This window comes from Carcharhinus amblyrhynchos, chromosome 2 (genome assembly GCF_965287045.1).
Source record: "Carcharhinus amblyrhynchos chromosome 2, sCarAmb.v2.hapA, whole genome shotgun sequence".
Lineage (NCBI taxonomy): Eukaryota > Metazoa > Chordata > Chondrichthyes > Carcharhiniformes > Carcharhinidae > Carcharhinus > Carcharhinus amblyrhynchos.
In genome coordinates this window covers 96,249,563-96,270,028 of record NC_137325.1, presented here as the reverse complement: position 1 = coordinate 96,270,028, position 20,466 = coordinate 96,249,563, and the positions used below count along the sequence as shown (strand labels likewise).

The 20,466-nt window shown below is 42.2% G+C and overlaps 1 protein-coding gene across 1 annotated transcript in view; it reads left to right on the top strand.

The window, feature by feature from the left end:
• Nucleotides 1-20,247, top strand: part of blvra (biliverdin reductase A) — a 43,062-nt gene extending 22,815 nt beyond the window's left edge. Inside the window, exons 3-7 of the mRNA XM_080216889.1 lie at nucleotides 6,245-6,364; nucleotides 10,346-10,443; nucleotides 12,735-12,842; nucleotides 18,537-18,708; nucleotides 19,931-20,247. Coding sequence (XP_080073015.1) covers nucleotides 6,245-6,364; nucleotides 10,346-10,443; nucleotides 12,735-12,842; nucleotides 18,537-18,708; nucleotides 19,931-20,192 — 760 coding nt within the window. The 3' untranslated portion in view covers nucleotides 20,193-20,247. The remainder of the gene's footprint in view (nucleotides 1-6,244; nucleotides 6,365-10,345; nucleotides 10,444-12,734; nucleotides 12,843-18,536; nucleotides 18,709-19,930) is intronic.
• The last annotated feature ends 219 nt before the right edge of the window (nucleotides 20,248-20,466 follow it).

The window sequence follows — 20,466 nt, the reverse complement described above, 5'->3', positions numbered from 1 at the left end:
ATGTATCAAGCTGTTCAAACTACCAGAGTTCTTACATGGATTGCTTTTCGTCTTATTTCACCCTTAACTGGGCGAACAGAAGTAGCAAAGGGTTTCCAACCGAGCTGCAAGTTGCAACTCTTCTCCCTCACTTTAATTTACTCTTGGTTGGGTGCAAAACGAAACAGCACAATGTCCCCAGGTTGATCTGTCAGTTGCAGTTTTTATGACACAGGAGTTCTTCCCTGGATTGCCCCCCAACCTAAATCAATTCACACTTGCCTGAGTGAAGAAACTACAAGATGGTTCCAGGCTGAAGTGGAAATCCCAACACGCCCCTCATAGTGCTCTAGTTGCAAAAAAAGCAATCCGAAAGTAGAAGTAGCAGCTTGCAATTTGCTCCTGTTTCCCACCTCAATTCACCCTTTCCTAGATGAAAAAAGAACTGAGAGTGAGTTTGCAAACAGAGCTGCAATCTACAGCCCCTCCCACTGTAGAACAGCAAACTCCAACTGACAGGAAGGAATCCAAAAACAACCCTTTCCAGCTAGACTTTGCAACTGCATTCCACTTATGTTTAAAGCTTACTTGATGTACGCTAATCTCTCTCTGGACCTCAACAAACAGCCGGATTTCAAGAAGGATCTTGTCACTTGTATATCATGCTTCTTTCTCACACCAGCACCACCTAACGTACTCTTTTCTTCCCCCCTCCATTGGTTGCCTTTTTGTCTGTTCATAGAATCCCTACACCGCAGATGGAGGCCATTCTGCCCATTGAGTCTGCACTGACTCACCAACGGAGTATCTTATCCTCACCCCACCCTATTCCCATAACCCCCACACATTTACCCTGTTAATCCATTTTACCTACAAATTTGGGACACTAAGGGGCAATTAAAAGTCCTCCTAATCTGCACATCTTTAGACTATGGGAGGAAACTGGAACACCCAGAAGAAATCCACGCAGACGTGGGTTCATAGTTTAACCCAATCCTTTTCTCACACTTTTCAATAGTAGACTATTTAGCTGATTTCTTTCCTGATGCTAGTCATGGCATCCTGGCTGCCACCTTGAATTTTCTTTCATTTTACACTTCTTGCTTTTCTCCTGTCTGTCTTCCTGCTCTCACCCAGAGAACTTGGGTAATGCCCCAGGGACCTTGGTTCGAATCCCATCATGGCAGATGGTGAAATTTAAGCTCAATAGAAATCTGTAATTAAAAGCTTAACAATGACCAGGAAGCCACTATTGATGGTGTAAAAACCGATCTGATTCACTAATATCCCTTGAGGGAAGGAAATCTGCCATCCTTACCTGATCTGGCTGACATGTGACTCTAGATCTAATTGCCTTCCAACTGAGTGGCTTGTTAGGTCATATCAGAGGATTAAGAGAACAGGGTCCTCTATTTTCCCTATTCTCCATCCTTGGTGTTGCCTGCTCATGGGGGACCTCCTGAGTTTTGGAACTTGTCTCATGGCGGCTGTGGTGCAAACTGCAAGCAAAAATATGCAACTGCAGGGACTATAACATTATAAAGTACAGTAAATTCAATAATGCTTGTAATGTGAACAAATGTCAAATGACCAGATGGGAAGCATGATCACATGTTTATGAATGCCTCCAATCAGAATTAGCAGCCCTAACTACTCTGTGTGAAGAACTTGTAAATATCGGTCCTAAATTTGTCAGAGGGCATTAAAAAGTCAATCACATTGTTGTAGATCCAAAATCTGAATTAACCAGAACAGATTTCTGGATACATCAATGAGAGCAAAATTCCTAGGATTTTTTAAGAAGCAGTTTGAATTTATATTGAAGAACTCTGTAATTATAGGGTGGGCTGAAAGGCTTTCCTCACTTGTATATATCTTACCATCATAAAATTCTTGTTTTACTGCTGAGACAAAGGTGCAACAAGGAGCAAATTCGAGATATCAACAATTATAAAAGTCTACAGAATCTTGTCTATGTGGTTTCCTTTATTACACAGATCCCAGGGATAGCGAAACCTTTGTTTTAAAACTGTCTTGAGCCAAAATTCACTGACTGTTCAACCAATCAAAACCACTCACTCTTTTGGGGTATTTTAATAACCCAATTCAACCTTATTCCATAAACCTTCACCAACCTTTCATTAAAAGTAAATGATGTCCTTTCTTAGGCTGAGGGGCAAAACAGGGCTGATTATTTATTCAGTTCATTTTTTGAAAATAGAAGGTTTCTATTAGCTTCCAACTTGAATAAGCAGCATGAGGCCTGATTAACTTTACCCTCCCCCCTGGGATATTCTAATATGTGATGGATTGTTACCCAAAACCTGTTAAACAATCTGTCCCCTCAGCTGTCCTTTGCATATTATCTTGTAACAAGAACAATTTTCTTGTTACAAGATAAATACGTTCTGTGTGGCTTGGGAAGCAGTTAAAGTTCAATGTCCAGGTTAACATTCAATGGTGACATAGTGTGAATGGTTGTGATGCCACCAGGATTATATCTTTAAGGGAAGGGTCACTTGCTGAACATGCATTAAGTCATACTGTTAACATCTTCAATATCATTTAGGTTTTTTTCTGTTTCCAATAATCACCAGAGTCAGAAGCAAATTGCCAGACACCTGTCCTTGTTCCTGCTGCCTCTGGCTGCACGCTGTTGTGTCAGTGAATGAACAAAAGGGAGGAAAAATCTTGCACTTACATAGTGCATGACCTCAGAACGCCCCAAAGCAGCTTATAATCAATGGATTCATTTTGAAGTATATAATCACTGTTTTGTAGGTAGTGCAGTAATCAAGTTGCACACAGCGACGACCCACAGCAACAGTGAGATAAATGAGCATTTGGTATTAATTGAGGGATAAATGTTGGCTAGAACATCAAGAAAACCTCCCCCTCCCCCCATTGTTCTTCTGTGCCATATGATCTTTTGTACTCACCTAAAGAGGCAGATAAGTTTTTTTTAAAAGTTTATTTATTATTGTCACATATGTTTATATTAACACTACAATGAAGTTGTTGTGAAAATTCCCTAGTCGCCACACTCCAGCGCCTGTTTGGGTACACTGAGGGAGAATTTAGCATGGCCAATGCACCTAACCAGCACTTCTTTCAGACTTACTTCAACAACTCATTTTAAAGAAAATAACACTCCTTTAGTATTGTACCTCAACTGCTGGAATAAGGTTTGAGCCTACAATTTCTGACTTACAAATGAACCAAGCTGATACAAGGATAAAGTGTTGCCACTGACAGTAAGTTTCTTGTTTTTTTTCTACATGTATTTTGGAGACATGATTGCAGCTACAGTCTGAAATGCTGTCCATGGTCAGACAAGAGTCCAATGATGCAGTGCATCAAACATTCCTCCTCCCTGATCTCCATCCTCAGAAATGGAACACAGGAAGTCAGAAATCTGACTTCCTGTTACAGAGCAATGGTATCTGGGAAAGGCAGTCACCCTAGAGAGTAAAGTCCAACGATGTTCAGTTTAGTTGATCGGTCATTGTAAATTGCCACTTAGTGTCCCAAGATGTGTAAGTTAGGTGGATTAGACATGGTGAATGTGCAGATTTACGAGGATAAGGCAGGGAAGATGGTCTGGGTAAAACACTCTTGTCAGACAGCTGGTGCAGTCTCGATGGGCTGAATGGCTTCCTTCTGCACTGTGGGGATTCTATGATTCTGCATTAAATAAGTGGAAAACCCATTCAGAATAAATTATGTTGCAGACCTATAAAAATGACAAAACCACCTGCATTAAGCTTTTTATGAAATTATATTTTGAACCAAGAGGTAATAATGTAAATTTGTGTGAGTTATGTTTCCTTACTGATTGTAAATCATCAAGTACCTTGGGAAAGATTACAGTTAATTTGGTTTCAACTGCTCCATTCAATTAGGAAAAACAAGCGCACTGCCAAAAGCAGTGAGTTAGATGAATGTTCTATTAAAAAAGGGATGTTTGATTTATGAAGTGAAGTGCTGCTTTTATAAGCTACGTTTCAATAAGGTGCCCCATAATAGAGTAATGAATAAGGTCAGCAAATATGGGATCAGTGGCAAGTGGCAGAATGGATAGCAAGCTGGCTTTAAAACGGGAAGGAGAGAGTAGGAAGAAGGGGTAGTTATTCTGAGTGAGAAAAGGTGGGATATGGTATTATACAAGGGTCAGTGCTAAAGTCAGTGCTGGGATCACTACTGGCTATTTATATTGACAATTTAAACTTTGAAATAAAAATAATGAAATTTGCAGAGAACACTAAAATGATGGCAGGGAAAATATTCAAAACTGAAAAGAACTGCAATAGATTACAGATAGGAGAGTTCATTATCAAATGTATTCCATCATAGACAAATGTGCAGCATCACATTTACTGACAATGAAACCCATTTGGCTCAGTTTTCCCCTTCACTTAATCTCTTTGTCATTTTATACTTCTGACTACACTTACAGTGCCACCTACCTTTGTGTCGTCAGCAAATTTAAATGTGGGGTCTTTTATCCGATCATCTAACAGCAAATAGTTGAACACCCCCACACAGATGCTTCTGGGAGACCTGAGTCACATCCTGCCATTTAGAGTGCTAACCCATTTTTTGTACTCTCTATCTCCTGCTACTCAACCACTTTCCTAAGCAGATCAATAATTTGCCTTCAATTCCATCAACATCAACTTTAATTAGTCGTTTGTTATGAGAGACTTGATTAATTGCCCTCTACGTGGAAACGCCATGGAGTTCTTTTTTAATTCATTCTTACAGGATGTGGGCATCGTTGGCTGGGCCAGCATTTAGTGCCCATGCCTAGTTGCCCTCCATTTCAAACAGTCAATCACATTGCTGTGACCCTGGACTCACATGAAGGCCAGACCAGATGAGGATGGCAGATTTCTTTCCCTAAAGGACATTAGTGAACCAGATGGGTTTTTACAACAATCAACAGTGGTTTCATGGTCATCAGTAGATTGTTAATTCCAGATTTTTTTAATTGAATTCAAGTTCCACCATTTGCCGTAGCAAGAATCAAACCCAGGTCCCTGGAGCTTTACCCTGGACTCTAGCCCAGTGATAATGTCACTATGCCACTGCCTCCCCTTTCAAGGAAAGAAATATTAACTCTTGTTCTTTTCTTTATAGTTGAGGGGGTTGAGCTATGAGGAGAGACTGAATAAACTAGGCTTGTACTCATTAGAGTTTAGAAGAATGAGGGGAGATCTCATTGAGACGTATAAGATGATGAATGGGATGGATAGGATAGAGGTGGAGAGACTCTTCCCGCTCAGAAAGGACAGTAGGACTAGGGGGCACAGCCTCAAGATAAAGGGGGGGCGGTTTAGAACGGAGTTGAGGAGGAACTTCTTCACTCAAAGGGTGGTGAATCTCTGGAATTCTCTGCCCTTTGAGGTGGTGGAGGCTGCCTCACTAAATATTTTTAAGACGCGGGTTGATGGGTTTTTGATAAGAGAGGGGATTAAGGGTTATGGGGAGAGGGCGGGAATGTGGAACTGAGCCACGACAGATCAGCCATGATCTTATTGAATGGCGGGGCAGGCTCGAAGGGCTAGATGGCCTACTCCTGCTCCTATTTCTTATGTTCTTATAGATGCAACCAGACAAGCTGAGCTTTCCCAGGACTTGCTGTTTTTCTTTTAGATTTCCAGCTGCACTTTGTTTTAATTATCAAAAGGCATTCTCCTGTCCACTATTCCAGTCAGCACTTCAAAAGTTTCAGTCAGTTTCATTAGGCACAATCGGCCACTTACAAATCCATGCTGTTTCTCTCTGATCAGCTGAAAATGTTCAAGGTCAACCTCTGCTAATTATAGACTCTAGTAATTTTCTGACAACAGATGTGTAGCAAATCAACCTGTAATACCATGGTTTCCCTCCCTCACCTTCTTGAAATATGTGAGCACGCTTGAATTTTCTAATTGATACCCTATCGCTCGAACACAATTAACATCCAATTGGTATACAATTAACACATAGGGGCCTCATCAACCTCGTCATTCTGAACATCTAATTCCACGACAGCTGTTGGACATTGCCAACTCAATCCTTTTCCCTCAGACAGAAATGAGAGCTTGAAATTGTAATGCTGTATATTGGGAAAGGGAAAAGATTGAATTCTGGTTTCCATTGATAGTTCTATGTTTCTGCCACAGTGTTCACCACTAATTGTCCAATGAGCCATAACGTCAGTGTGAAGATGAAGCACTCCTTCGTAATACGTGTTGCTATGTTTCTTCCTTCAAATTGGCAGGCGGACATTGGGCAACATAGAGCAGCTGAAACAGATTGCGCTGGAGGATGCCCTACAAAGTGAAGAAATAGAAGCTGCAATCATCAGTCTGGAGAACCAGCTTCATGAGGAGTATGTGAGGTATCAAGGCTTATCTTGGACATACATTATCAGTCGCACAGCAATAAAACAAGCATACATTTTAGTGCATTTGACAGCATCTGTGGAGAGAGAATAGGGCCAATGCTTTGAATCTAGATGACTTCTTCAGAGCAAAGAGCAAAGAAAATCAGAAGAGATTTATACAGTTGGGGGGGAGGTGGCTGTAATTGGACAAAGGGAATGTAAGTGAGGATGAAGAATGCTAGGAAAGATGCTAAAGGTGTCCATTAAGTAATCAAATATGTGAATGGCAGAACAGAACAGAGGTACATAGGATGAAGGCAGTTGCCCTGAGAGGGGGAGCAATGGGTTGGTGCTAGATGGAGAGTGGGAATGGAGAAGTGGAAGAATGGAGGTGAGAAAGAAGGATGATAAAAATGGATGAATGGGATAAAAAGAAGAAAAAATGGAAATAAAATAAATGGAAATGAGGTGAAGATGGAGAAGAGAGTTCATTAATATCTGTCTGAAACAGGCAGCTGAAATTGTGGTACAGTGTAATGCTATTCTGAAGCAGAGACAGATCCCAACAAAACTTCTGTTCTTCAGCGACTCTGCTTCCAAACGTCACAAGCCTTTTTAAAGGCCTCAGGAGGAATCAGCCTGTTCTTTGCTCCATTGATGTGAGTTCTGATGGGCACAGGATTCCTGGCATAACCAGCTTTCAACACAAATTCCTAGCCCCTTATGCATCTTTCCCTATTAAAGTTAGGCTTTTCATCATATATCCTGGAAAATCTCAGCAGGTCTGACTGCAAATGTGGGGAGAGAGTAGAGTTAACATTTTGAGTCTAGATGACCCTTTGTCAGAGCTGATGAAGGGTCATCTAGACTCGAAACGTTGGCTCTATTCCCTATCAACAGATGCTGCCAGACCTGCTGAGATTTTTCAGCTTTTCCTGTTTTTGTTTCAAAAATTCCAGCATCCACAGCATTTTGCTTTTATTATCCTATATCCACACTGCTAATATTTTAATGTTCTGCCAGTTATGGTGAGCTCTCTGTTTCAGATAAGAAAATTTACCTTCATTAGCTTTATCTTCATTTACTGTTTTCCTTTCATATTTCTGATTCTGGTAGATGTACTTTTGTTTCAGGATATTGTTTCATTTTCTAGTATTTTGCTTGTAAAGTTTCTGTAAATATGTTTCAATGGAACAGTGTTCAATGATAGAATGTGATTCTGGAGCCAACATGAGGTTCATTTCCAATCACAGGCATCTAGGAATTATCACGTGAAGGACAAGTAATGGAGGAAAGCCAATTCTTCCTAGCCTCCTTTTCAGGATATTCCTTTGGACAGGGATGGTATAGTACAGGCTTGTCCAACCTTTTCACTTGGAATGGGGGAACATTACCATTTTTTTCCCACTCAAGGTACCAAAATGTACATTTTGAAAAGACAAGGTTTTGCACATTACACATGAATTTCAAAATATGACCAATGAAGAAATGAAACAAATCACTTGCTCAAAAATAAAGCAGTGTCAAAGTAATAAAATGATAATTTGTAGAGTATTACTACAGATCACCATCAGAGCATGAGAGGGACAGAGTGTCTTTGCCTGGCTCAATCTCTTGACGCTCACCCAGTCACTTTCACCTACTGCATGAGTGGATGTGAGTGACTATTGGTGTGTGAAGGTAAGGGAGTGGGAATCCTGGGGCTGTGAGTGCACCACATACACACACACATTCTCCATTTCTCTCACTTTCCCACACAGACATTCACTCTCTCTCTCTCTCTCTCTGTCTCCCTCTCCCACACTCACTCAACCCCTCTCCCAGACTCCCATTTCTCCCACTCGCACAGTGACACTGTGGTTAGTACTGCTGCCTCACAACGCCAGGGACCTGAATTCGATTCCCAGCTTGGGTCACTGTCAGTGAGGAGTCTGCATATTATCCCCGTGTCTGCGTGAGTTTCCTCTGTGTGCTCTGGTCTCCTCTCGCAGTCTGAAAGGCATGCTGGTTAGGTACATTGGCCATGCAAAATTCTCCCTCAGTGTACCCGAACAGGCGCCGCAATGTGACGACCAGGGGATTTTCACAGTAACTTCATTACAATGTTAATGTAAGCTTACTTGTGACACTAATAAATAAACTAAACTTCTCTCAGTCTCTCTCTCTCCCACACACACACTCTCTCTCATCCTGTCTAGCCCTCTCTCTCACACATTCAGTCTCTTCCTCCCATACACACTCTCTCATCCTCTCTCTATACCTCTCTTTGCCACGTTCACACACTTTCTCTCCCATGCACTCTCTGCTGGACACACTTTCTCATGCAGAATTTGTCTCCCAGACCCTCCCACACATTCTGTTTGTCTCTCTGTCACACACAGTCAATCTTTCTCTCCCTCAACCTTTCGGTCCCACTCTCACACATTCTCTCAACCTCTCTCTCTCGCTCTCTCACTCACTCAATTCCTCCCTCCCACACTCTTACATTCACCCTCTTGCCCTCTCCCACAGCCCCAGTAGTAAAGCTCATCATCACAACTCTAAGAGCTTCCAGACTGTTCCAGCTCAGTGACAGTTAGATTCCTCTCTCAGCCTCGTCTGCAGCACAGCAGACTACTCCTCCTCCGCCTCCGCCCCCTCGTCGTCGTCGTCCGCTGCCATCGCCCTTTATTCGTTATTACCAGCCAATACTTATTTCTCCGGAAAACATTCACTGCTCCTCCTCCAATTACAGATTGTTTCTTTCCTGCATTTGTTGCTGATAGGCTCATTAGGTTTGTGATTGGAGGAACGATTTATTTCAATATCTTCCATCCACTTAGCAGCATTTTAAAAATTTTCTCCTCGGGCCACATTGGGGAGCATCTTGAAACACATCCAGACCACAGACCACACATTGGACAAGCCTGGTAGAGTATTAGCATTATCACTAAAATGGTTCCTGGCATAAAAACTCAACAAGGTAAAGGGTGAAAATTATGATCTGTAAAAAGTATTGTTTCATGCTTATGGCATGCTGAATTACTGTGAACAGTGAAGGTGTAAGCATTTCAATGAGATGAAAAGGGTGATCCTGAAGTCCTTCTTCACTGCTCTCTTTGCACACATGTGCATTCAAATGAAATAGGCAACATAACCTTCTGGTTTCTGCTGTGTGAGTTGCATGGTCTGTGGGGCCCAGGGATGCTCAGAAGATAGAATCCCAATAGTACAGAAGGAGGCCATCCTGCCCATCGAGCCTGTACCAACAACAATCCCACCCTATCCCCATAACACCATATATTTAGCCTGCTAATCCCCCCAAAACTAGGGTTAATTTAACATGGCCAATCAACCTAACCAGCACATCTTGGGACTGTTGGAGGAAACCCACGAAGACACAGGGAGAACGTCAGACTCCAAACAGACAGTGACCCAAGCTAGGAATCAAACCTGAGTCCCTGGCGCTGTGAAGCAGCAGTGCTAACCACTGTGCCACCATGCTGCAGTGGTGAAGGTGGCAATGAGTACTTTAATCTCTCTACTGTCTCCCTATCCCCTAACTCTCCAAGGGCATTATCTGTAACTTTGCTATCCCGGGCATTGCCTGTGCAATGCCAGAAAACAAGTGGATCGTGCTATTCCAAGCGATGCTGAGTTGTTATAGTCTGCAGCTGAGCTCCTTCATGCCTGAGCTCTGAGAGGCTGCGGATCATAAATTTCTCAAGAATTCTTTAATGAGCCGCAGCAGCTTATCATCTCCCCAACTGCAGCCACTGTGAATGGGTGCAAGAGTGATAAAACGTAGATGATTTTAAACTGCTGGAGACCAGGTTTCTTCAGCATCCTCGCTGTTATCATTCTCTGTCCCAGTGCTTTAACTAATGTAAAGACTAGAAATAGAAAGGAGAAAATGATAACTATCTTATGCAAAGATGTTCATTTTCTGAGCTTGATTCAGTTTGTTCCCAAAATAATGGAATTTAATTTGTGATTTAACTTTTCTTTTTTCAAAAGGAAATTTCTGGATGCAGGGAAGCATGTTTGTGTAGAATACCCGTTGGCACTCTCAGTGGCTGCAGCCCGTGAACTGTGGGATCTGGCTGATGCCAAAGGTAATTGGATAAAATGGTTGTAATCAAACAGCACTCAACAATGACCAGATTAAGTGTTGAAAAGGTGTATTTCTCTTTGCTTATCTGCTTTTATTCTTTTATTTCACTTTTGTAAACATCTCTTTGTTTAATTTGTTTCCAAATAAAATTAGAAACAGCAGGGGAGATAAAACTTATTGTTCGGGATTTCCTGCCATTTCCAGGTTACTCTCATTTGTACACAGTAGCTCTTTGTTGGAAATTTAAAAGTGCCATCCTAATCAAAGATTTTCTTGGTGTCAATGATTACTGATAATCTCTAATTGACTATTCAAAAGCAAAATCAGAGTTTACTGACAAGCAGCACTTTGTCAAGGGGAATTGTCGACAGTGCAGTGTGTTTCTTACTAGGGCATTATCCCTGTTTTTTTTTAATTTAATCATGGGATGTAAGCATTGCTGGCTAGGCTTGCAGCTATTACCTGAGCCTAATTGTCCATGTGATAGCAGTTGTGAGCTGCGTTTTTGAATCGCTGCAGTCCATGTGATGTAGACACGCTCACAGGAACGCGTTTGGAGAATTTTTGACCCAGCAATAATGAAAGAACGACTATATGGTTCTAAGTCAGGATTGTTATGATCCCAGTTGCTAATACTAGATATGAAGGTCCCAGAACAGAACCTTGGCTCAAAAGATTGTAACTTTTACTTCTTTTAGAAAACATGGATGAACAGGGTCACAGGACTGACAATTTTTAACAACTGAAAATAAACATGTATTAAACATGAGAAGTTTGACCGTAATGCACACTCCTTCACTCCCATTTATCTTCACAAATGTAAGATTGTAACAATAACAAAGATCATAAAAAGTATCTTGTGCTCTAATGTTCTTAGTAAAACAACAGGCCAACTATGGTTAGACACACTTCACTCTGAAACCAAGTGACTGATGCTACCCAATCAAACTTCTGTAGATTTCTCTTCAAATCCTTCCAGATTATTGTTATACCATGAGCCAAATGGTCTCACTGGACTCCTCACAAGTTTCCCAATTTCCACTGTCCAAAGACATATCTTAGATTCTTCTTTCAAAGAATGCTATCCCTTAGCTGTTTTCAACAAGGATCCACTTCCAGGATTTTCAGCTCTCCTTTCAGTGTTCCTCTGCCCTGGATTGCCACATGTATTCAAACTTCCACACAATCTTTCAGGTACTCAGCCACACCAATCGAACAGTACTGTTTCCCAGGCTGTACTAAGGTCACCAAGCTTATGATTGCTTCAGGTGCCTGGATTCTCGCTGTCTAACTTCATGTGGTCTGCATCTTTCAACTCTATCTTTAACTTCAATGATCAATACCTTGTTCAAACTCCAGTTCCTCTTTTCCCCTTTGACTTTAATATTCCTGCAACTTCTCCTTTCATCCCCTGGTTCCTAGAACTATCTGTTCTTTAGTTTATGGGATTTGATTTCTCCGCACTTACTTTATTCCCCTGCTTCTGGAGAGCTATGAGAATTGTTTTCTCTCTCGCTGCTAAGCTCCAAATGCCTTGGGTCCTGTTAAAATGAAACTCAAAAGGCCTTTCTAACTTACAGGTGGCCCCTGGTTATTAAGCAACAGCTCTGTTTTTCTTTAAGCTCTTGTTTGATTCGCACTTTGTAAACTCTCTAAGCACAATACAGAGACAGTTTGAAAAAAGCCAAAACCCCATACCAACAAACACCTTTATTTAACTCCTGTAATAGGTTTCACTCTGTGATTTGACTTGTCCAGTTGAAACATTAACTAGGATCATAACACTAACACTTTCTGATAACATCAGTCAACCCGCTCCTTTTGGAACATGCCTGCCCTAACAATGCCAAATGTTTGATCTATTTATTAGACGGAATTTTAATTGGTAATGGGTTGAAGGGTTATGGGGAGAAGGCAGAAAATGGGGATGAGGAGCATATCAGCCATGATCAAATGGCAGAGCGGACTCAGTGGGCCAAATTGAATAATTCTGCTTATATATCTTATGAATTTATGAACTTATAATGTAAACTGAAGCAGCACCGCTAGCCAAAAGGGTATGAATACAGTGGTAGGTTTACATGTGCAGTTGTCATTAAAAATGTAGACATAGGAATTTATAGTGTAAAGTTTGTCTCAGAAAGTGCTCACGATTAATAATTTTAATATGTTGTAGAATGTAATGTTTTTTGTTTCTATGTTCATATAGCATTTGCTGTTTATACAGTGTTGTGTATGTTGCACATATAGTAATATAATGTGTGCTGTCTTCATATTTTTTCTGAAATGAAGGCAAGATTCTGCATGTGGAACACATCGAGCTACTGTCAGCAGGATACAAGCAGTTGAAACAGCAAGTGAGCGGAAAAGAGCTAATGGAGGGTACTCTGCATTTCACAGGTAGTCATACAACAACACAGCTGCAGTTAAAATACAGCAGAAATTTACAGAATAGTGTTTAAAAGTGCAATCTCCTCCCATAGTTCTCCTTGCATATTAGTCAGCTCAGTTAATATAGCAGTTGATAGAGGTTAGAAGCAGAATTTAATGCCCTCCCTTGAGATAAGTTTTGTGACTGGGTTGTCATTTAATCGGGTGGGAGGGTGGTGGATTGGGATCCACGGGCGCCTTCTCATCCTTGTCTGATTAAGCCTAGGGCAGGAAGGCTCATGGACAGTTTTCCACACTGCTGTAAAATGAGACCCTTCAGGGTCACATCACCCACTAGTGTGCAGGGAAATGCCTCGCAGGAAGCCTCAAAAATAAGCCCCTTACATGCTTCCCATGACCTGATCGCTGGTCTCTCAGTGAGTCCTGGGCTCAGCCCCAACCACCCTCCAACCCCCTTCCAAGTCCTCCTGACCTCCAGCCTCTCCCACCATCAATCCCCCCTCCCTGACAGTTAACACCCCCTCTGCAATGCCAACCCCCACCTGGTCAACTCCCTCAGCAGGCTGAATGCCATCCCCCCAACCAGGCTTACCCCAACCCCCCAGCCCACCCTGATTGCTGGTCTTGCCCCCATCCATCCCGGTTGCAGAGTGGCAGCATGATCGCCCACCCCACCGATCACTTTCTAGGCCCTGTCCCCCATATGACGCACCCTTTGGCTCTGTCCCATGCCCACTGGGCAGTGCCAAGGTGTCCCTTGGCATAGGCATTTTGATCCTTAGGCAGTGCTGGGACGTAGAGTGGCACTGTCAAGGTGACAATGCTGAGTGTGCACCCCCCCCGCTGCCCAATCATTTGGGGGGAGGGGAAACCAATTGCCTCACCCCCTTCGCTTCACCAGGGCTGGCCTGCTAGCTCCCCGAAAGTGGGGAACTACTGTAAACCCTGCTGGATTGAAATACTCTTATTTAAATGACTCTGAATATGTAATGCAGCTCCGTGTCTATTTCCGGCACAGAGCTGATGGCACCAGAAATCTGGCACTGGGAAAGGTGCTTGGAGTTGGATGCCCAGCCTGGATTGCGCTAACCTGGTCCCGTTGAAATCTCCCAGCCCAGTGCGCTAATAGATTAGCACAGCGGGATGGGAGAATTGCTTCCAAGGAATTTGAGAGACAGACAGCCAAATTCACAGCGTGGCTAAACTTTATGACTGCTCTCACCCTCTTTGGGGAAGGAAGCTAGTTTTCCAATTGTGAAAGGAGTCTTTAAGTATTCTCATTCCTATTGGTCCTAGAAGGACCAAATCCTACCTCTGGGATCAAATACTTCTTTGTAAATTGTCAGTTTAGTTATTCAAATGGGCTCGAAGGTGGTTCTTTCATTTGTTAGTCATAATTCTGAAAATTAACAGTACAGTAACACTTTTATAAATAAATCATTCACAGGATATGGACATTGCTGGCTAGGCCAACATTTATTGCCCATCCCCAATTGTCCTTGAGTGGCTTTCTTGAGGCTGTGCAGTCTGTGTGATGAAGGCATGCCACAGTGCTATTTTCAGAACCTTGCTGATATTATCTGTGAAAGAGTCTCAAAACCCGAAAGACCTGAAACGCTGCTTCTTAATGGTTACATTTGTTTGGAGTAATGTGAGGAACAATTTACGTTCCAGCAAGGAACCAGTTCAGTTATTGTGTAAGCAATTAATAAAGAATATTTATTAAAGCGAAAGAAAAAAACACACAAGAAAGATTAATATACACTATGACATTTAAGAATATTAACAATCAAACATGCTATTTTATCTGAAATTATCTTTTGTTCCCAAAATATACCCATATTCCCCAGATTCACCAAGACACCCCTTTTCCTAAGTAACATCCGCTTTAGTAACTCTATAATTCAAATCCAGCTCATATACAATACAGTTTAGATGACCAAATGGGAAAATGTCTTCTGCTGGTTCAGTGAAGATATGAAACTGCATCTTTTAGAGAAAAATATCTGCCATGGCTCTAAATGTTAGATGGAAAAGGCCTCTCTGGCTCCAATCATAGATGGAATTGGCCTCTCTCAAGATAAGATGGAGATACCTGTCTGACAATTAGATGGAAAAGTAGCCTCCTTCCTCAAACTAGCAGTTATAATGTTCAGCCGCTTTGATATGCCCCCCGGTAGATTTGGCTGTCAGATTCTCAAGTTCCTTGTCTTCAAAAATTATCATTTTCTATAAGAACATAAGAACTAGAAGCAGGAGTAGCCATCTGGCCCCTCGAGCCTGCTCCACCATTCAATAAGATCATGGCCTGATCTTTTTATGGACTCAGCTGCACTTACCTGCCCGCTCACCATAACCCTTAATTCTTTTACTGTTCAAAAATTTATCTATCCTTGCCTTAAAAACATTCAATGAGGTAGCCTCAACTGTTTCACCGGGCAAGGAATTCCACAGATTCACAATCCTTTATGTGAAGAAGTTCCTCCTCAACTCAGTCCTAAACCTGCTTCCTCTTATTTTGAGTCCATGCCCCCTAGTTCTAGTTTCACCCACCTTTGAAAACAACTTCCCTGCTTCGATCTTATCTATTCCCTTCATAATCTTAAATGTTTCTATAAGATCTCCCCTCATTCTTCTGAATTCCAATGAGTATGGCCCCACTCTACTCAGTCTCTCCTCATAAGCCAACCTTCTCAACTCCGGAATCAACCTAGTGAATCTCCTCTGTATCCCTTCCAGTGCCAGTATGTCCTTTCTCACGTGAAGAGACCAAAATTGCACACAGTATTTCAGGTGTGGCCTCACCAGCACCTTATACAGCTGCAACATAACCTCGCTGTTTTTAAACTCCATCCCTGTAGCAATGAAGGACAAAATTCCATTTGCCTTCTTAATTACCTGCTGCACCTGCAAACCAACTCCTTGAGATTCCTGCACAGCAGCATGCTGCAATTTTTTACCATTTAAATAATAGTCCACCAGTGAGGTTATTAAAAATCAAAACAAAATAACGAACAAGTAACAAGATTAGCAGGCACCTTGAGGATTACTGAGATGTGATTTGCCTAACAACAAAATTAGCAAGAATTTAGAGAAATTGAGGTGTGAAAAACTGTTTATCAGGGATCAGTGAGGTTATTAAATAATTTAAAATCACATCTCAGTAATCCTCCATGTGCCTGCTAATCTTGTTACTTGTTCGTTATTTTGTTTTGATTTTAAGTTCACTGTTAACTTCGTTAATTTCCAAATTCCTAACAGATGTTAGGTAGAGAGTTTCAAGGTTTTGATCCAATAACAGGGGAGGAATGGCGTGGTAAAGTCAGATGTTACAAGACCTGAACAAAACTTGCAGTTGGTAGTGTTCCCATAGGTAAGCTGCCCTTAGGTGGTAAAGGTTGCGGGTTAGGAAGATGCAATAAAAGAAGCCTTAGTGAGCGGCTGCAGTGCATTTGTAGATGGTATGGAAAACATTGCTGCCATGGTCACCAGTGATGGAGGGAGTGAATGTCTAAAATGGTGAAAGCAGTGTGAAGCAAGCGGGTTGTTTTGTATTGGATGGCGGTTGAATTTTTAGAGTGTTGTTGGTGCTGCAGTCATCCAAGCGTATAGTTTGTGACTTGTAGATGGCGAAAAGGCTTTGAGGAGTCAGGAGATGAGTTACATAATGCAGAATTTCCAGCCTTTGACTTGCATTTGTAACCACAGGATTTATGTGACTGGTCTAGTTAAGTTTCTGGTCAGTGGTGCCTCCCAAATGTTGTTTGTGGGAGATTCAGTGATGGTAATCTCATTGAAAGTCAAGGGGAGATAATTAGATAGTGTCTTGTTGGAGATGATCTTTACCTATCACTTGTGTGGCGCAAGCATTCCTTCTTACTTATCAGCCCAAACCACAATGTTGTTTGGGTCTTGCGACATATGTGTGACTGAACACTGCAATCATCTGCGAACATCCTCACTTTTGACCGTACGATATTGGGAAGGTCATTGATGAAACAGTTGGAAATGGTTGTTCCTACTGCACTACCCTGAGAAACTCCTGCTGCTGTCCTGGTGTTGAAATGCTTGGTCTCTAGCAGCTAAAGCCATCTTCCTTAGTGCCAAGCATAGCTCTAACTTGTGGAATGTTTTCCCCCAATTCCCATTAATGTTATTTTTACTCAGGCTCCTTGATGCCACACTCAGTGAAATACTGCCATGATGTCTGAAGTTTGGAACTTTTGTCCATGTTGGGACAAGGCTGTAATGAGCTCTGGAGCCTAGTGTAACCCAAACTGAGCATCAATGAGCAACGTATTGCTGAGCAAGTGCCACTTTGATAGGATTGTGAACAACAATTTCCATCACTTTGCTAATGATTGACAGTAAGCAGATGGATGGTAAATAGCCAGATTGGATTTGTCTTGCTTTTTAATGGGTAGGTTGTATGTGGACAATTTGCCACTTTGTTGGGTAGATGCCAGTACTGTAGTTGTGCAGAAATAGTTTAGCAAGGGCACACAGTTAGTTCTGGAGCACAAATCTTCAACAGTACAATTAAGATATTGTTGGACTTTGGTGTATTCAGAGCATTCAAGTATTTTTAATAACACATGGAGTGAATTGAATTGACTGATAATTTGCCTCTGTGAGGTTAGGGACGTTAAGAGGGCAAGATGGACCATCTGCCTGGCACTTGTGGTGAAAATAATTACAAACACTTCAGCCTCTTCTTCTGTACTCTGGTGCTTGTCTCTGCCACCATTCAGGAAAGACATGGGTCTGAATTCTTCAGCCTCCCATCAACAAGTTTCTTGGCAGTGAGAAATGTTCACTAGCAACGGGATTTTCTGGTTTTGCCGCTGTCAATGACATTTCCCATTGGAGCCACTCTGCACCTCTGGACAGCCTGCAACAGGTGTGCCCCATTGGTGGACCAGAGAATCTGCCACTAGTGAACAGCCAGAGAATTCTGCCCATGGTCATTGAGCCTCCTCCTGTCTTTAGGTGCTTATCTGTTCACCACTATTCCTGATTAAGTGTAGCAGGACTGCAGCACTTTGAAGAGATCTGATGGTTATGGAATTGCTTAGCATATTGCTTCTGGTGTTTCGCATAGGCATGCAGTTCTGTGTAACATTATAGGCAAGTGCTTCTCATCACAAACTTTTGCATTATTGATATCTTCTGTAAGTAATGCATACTACTAGACAGCTGTCAATAGGATCAGCTTTGTGGATTGTAGGTAATTTAAGTACACGGTTCTAAAACAGGAGAACTTAGAGCTCTTGAGGAGGAGTTTATCATGACAATAAACTTGGTTGTTATCCACAGAATGCCTAGAACCTCTACAGTGTATAAGGAGGCCATCGAGTCTGCACTGAGTCTCCAGAAGAGCATCCCACCAAGGCCCAACACCCCATTTAATCCCAGTGCATTTCCTGTGGCTAATACCTAATCAACACAATTTGGGAAACTAAGTGGCAATTTAGCATGGCCAATCGACCTAACCCACACATTTTTGGACTATGGGAGGAAACCCATGCAGATATGGGGAGAACATGCAAGGTTGGAAGACAGCCAAGGTTGGAATCGAACCTTGATCCCTGTGCTGTGAGGCAGCAGTGCTAACCACAATGCCACCATTTCTTGTTTATTTCAGTGTTAAGTCAGTTTTGTTGTATCAAAGTACATACATTGTTGGTACCTTTTATTTTCTAGGTGGACCACTAGATCGTCAACGCACTGGATTCCCCAGCTTTAGTGGGCTAGCCCGTCTGTCATGGCTTGTGGATCTCTTTGGAGACCTTACTTTCAAATCTGCTACATTGGAAGAACAACAAGAACAGCAGTACTGGAAGCTGACATCACATCTCCACACTAAAAGTAGCAGGTTAGTGATTCTAATACTGGATCTATTAATTCCAGACAAGAGAAAACAAAATACATTTGTAATACAATTAAAGCAGTGACCACTTTCCAGAAGAGTCAGATGCATGAATAGGGCCAAATATTCTGTCCCCACTGGAGTCGGGATTGGAGATGGGCGAGAGATAAAAATAGTGCCACTGGCTGGTGTTGTGGTTCCCTGTCTTAATCCCGCTACTGGATCATTTGGTATTGGTGTTGGAGGGAGGATAATCAAAAATATGGCTATTTAAGAGCTACTTAAGAACTCTTGAGACTGATTGAAGGTTTCCAGTCAGTCTCCAGGTTCCCATAGGTGGTGCGGCACGGTTCGGATGGTTGGAGGAAGCTTCCCGGCGACAGACTTGTAGCAGGCCTAGAAGCCTTCCAAACCCCCCTGGATGCAGGAGCAGCCACAGGCTGCCCTTTAGAGAGGATCCCCATTCCCCCATCCTCCCTTCCTCGCACAATGGTGACCTGGGTGCAAAATGCATTTTATAGTCTTATATTCTAAAAGCTTGGAAGAGGTACCTGCAGCTTCAAGATCGCTCTCCCTTATTTACCCTCTGTTACAGCCTGCTACTTCTCTCAGCTGGAAGGCTTCTGATTGGCTCACCAGCTTTGAGAGCCAACCCACAGTCTTTAATTGGACAGAGAGTCTCAAGGCCAGTTAAGGGTGGAGGACCCTGAAAATCCATATTCACCCTCCCATCCTCCAAGGGCAGGTTTGGGACTTAGAAACAGTCCCAACCTTTATTTCCTATCCCCAGAGAGAAAATCCTGCCCAGAATATCTTTAGAAGTGTTTGTTCTTGTCAAAAATTCAGTGCTAGAATCAATATCCCAACCCATTCATTAAAGATCTCTTCCTCCACCTCACCCCGGTCATTTCTTCCATTACATTTGTATTTAACTTTATTTTCAGTATAAATACCTAACCTAATATACTTTGCCAGTATCATTGCAGTGGTGATGAGAAGGTTGTTGAAGATTTGCTTAAATGTATCTGTTTCCTGGTGGTTTTGATTAACGATCTAGTGATGGAATCAGGTCTAAAGTAACGGAGGCTAAGATTCATTTTAAGTAACAGACAGTTGTTGCAAAATAACAGAATTAACAGTGCTGTCATTTTGTCGAGGAGTTGTGTAATATGAAATACCAATTTACAATATTTGATGAAATGCCTATTCTTTATTCATTCTTTTTTAGACCCTTAATCTGGATTGAAGAAAGAGGCCCCGGCTTAGCACGCAAAAAATGTATCAATTTCCAGTTCAAATCGGACACTTTGGATCATATTCCAGAAGTGCCTAATAGCCCTATTGGACTATTCATGCAAGACCTCAGTCTGTTTGCCCAGAAGCTAGCAGGGCAAACACTCACCGAGCCCTCTGAAAAGAATCGCATCCTATACTGCCTGGGTCTGGCTGATGAGATAAGAGCTTTCTGTGAGCAGATCCCAGCAAATTAACCCAATAATTAAACTTCCTTCTCCTGCAAATAAAATTAATGCCTTGTTGGTTTGACGGATTGGCTTTTGGGATTAATATGAAGTACTGAAAACAGTGACGCTATTGAAGCTTTGCATCTTCTTCACAATTCCTAAAAATTGTACGGCGGGGCCTAATGGGTGCGAGATGATCTGTGGGGGTGGGGGTTCCCACTGCCACCCTCCATTTGGGCTGAGTGATAGAGAGAAGGAGGCCAGCAACTGGGGCTGACTACCAGGATGGTGGTGGGGGAGG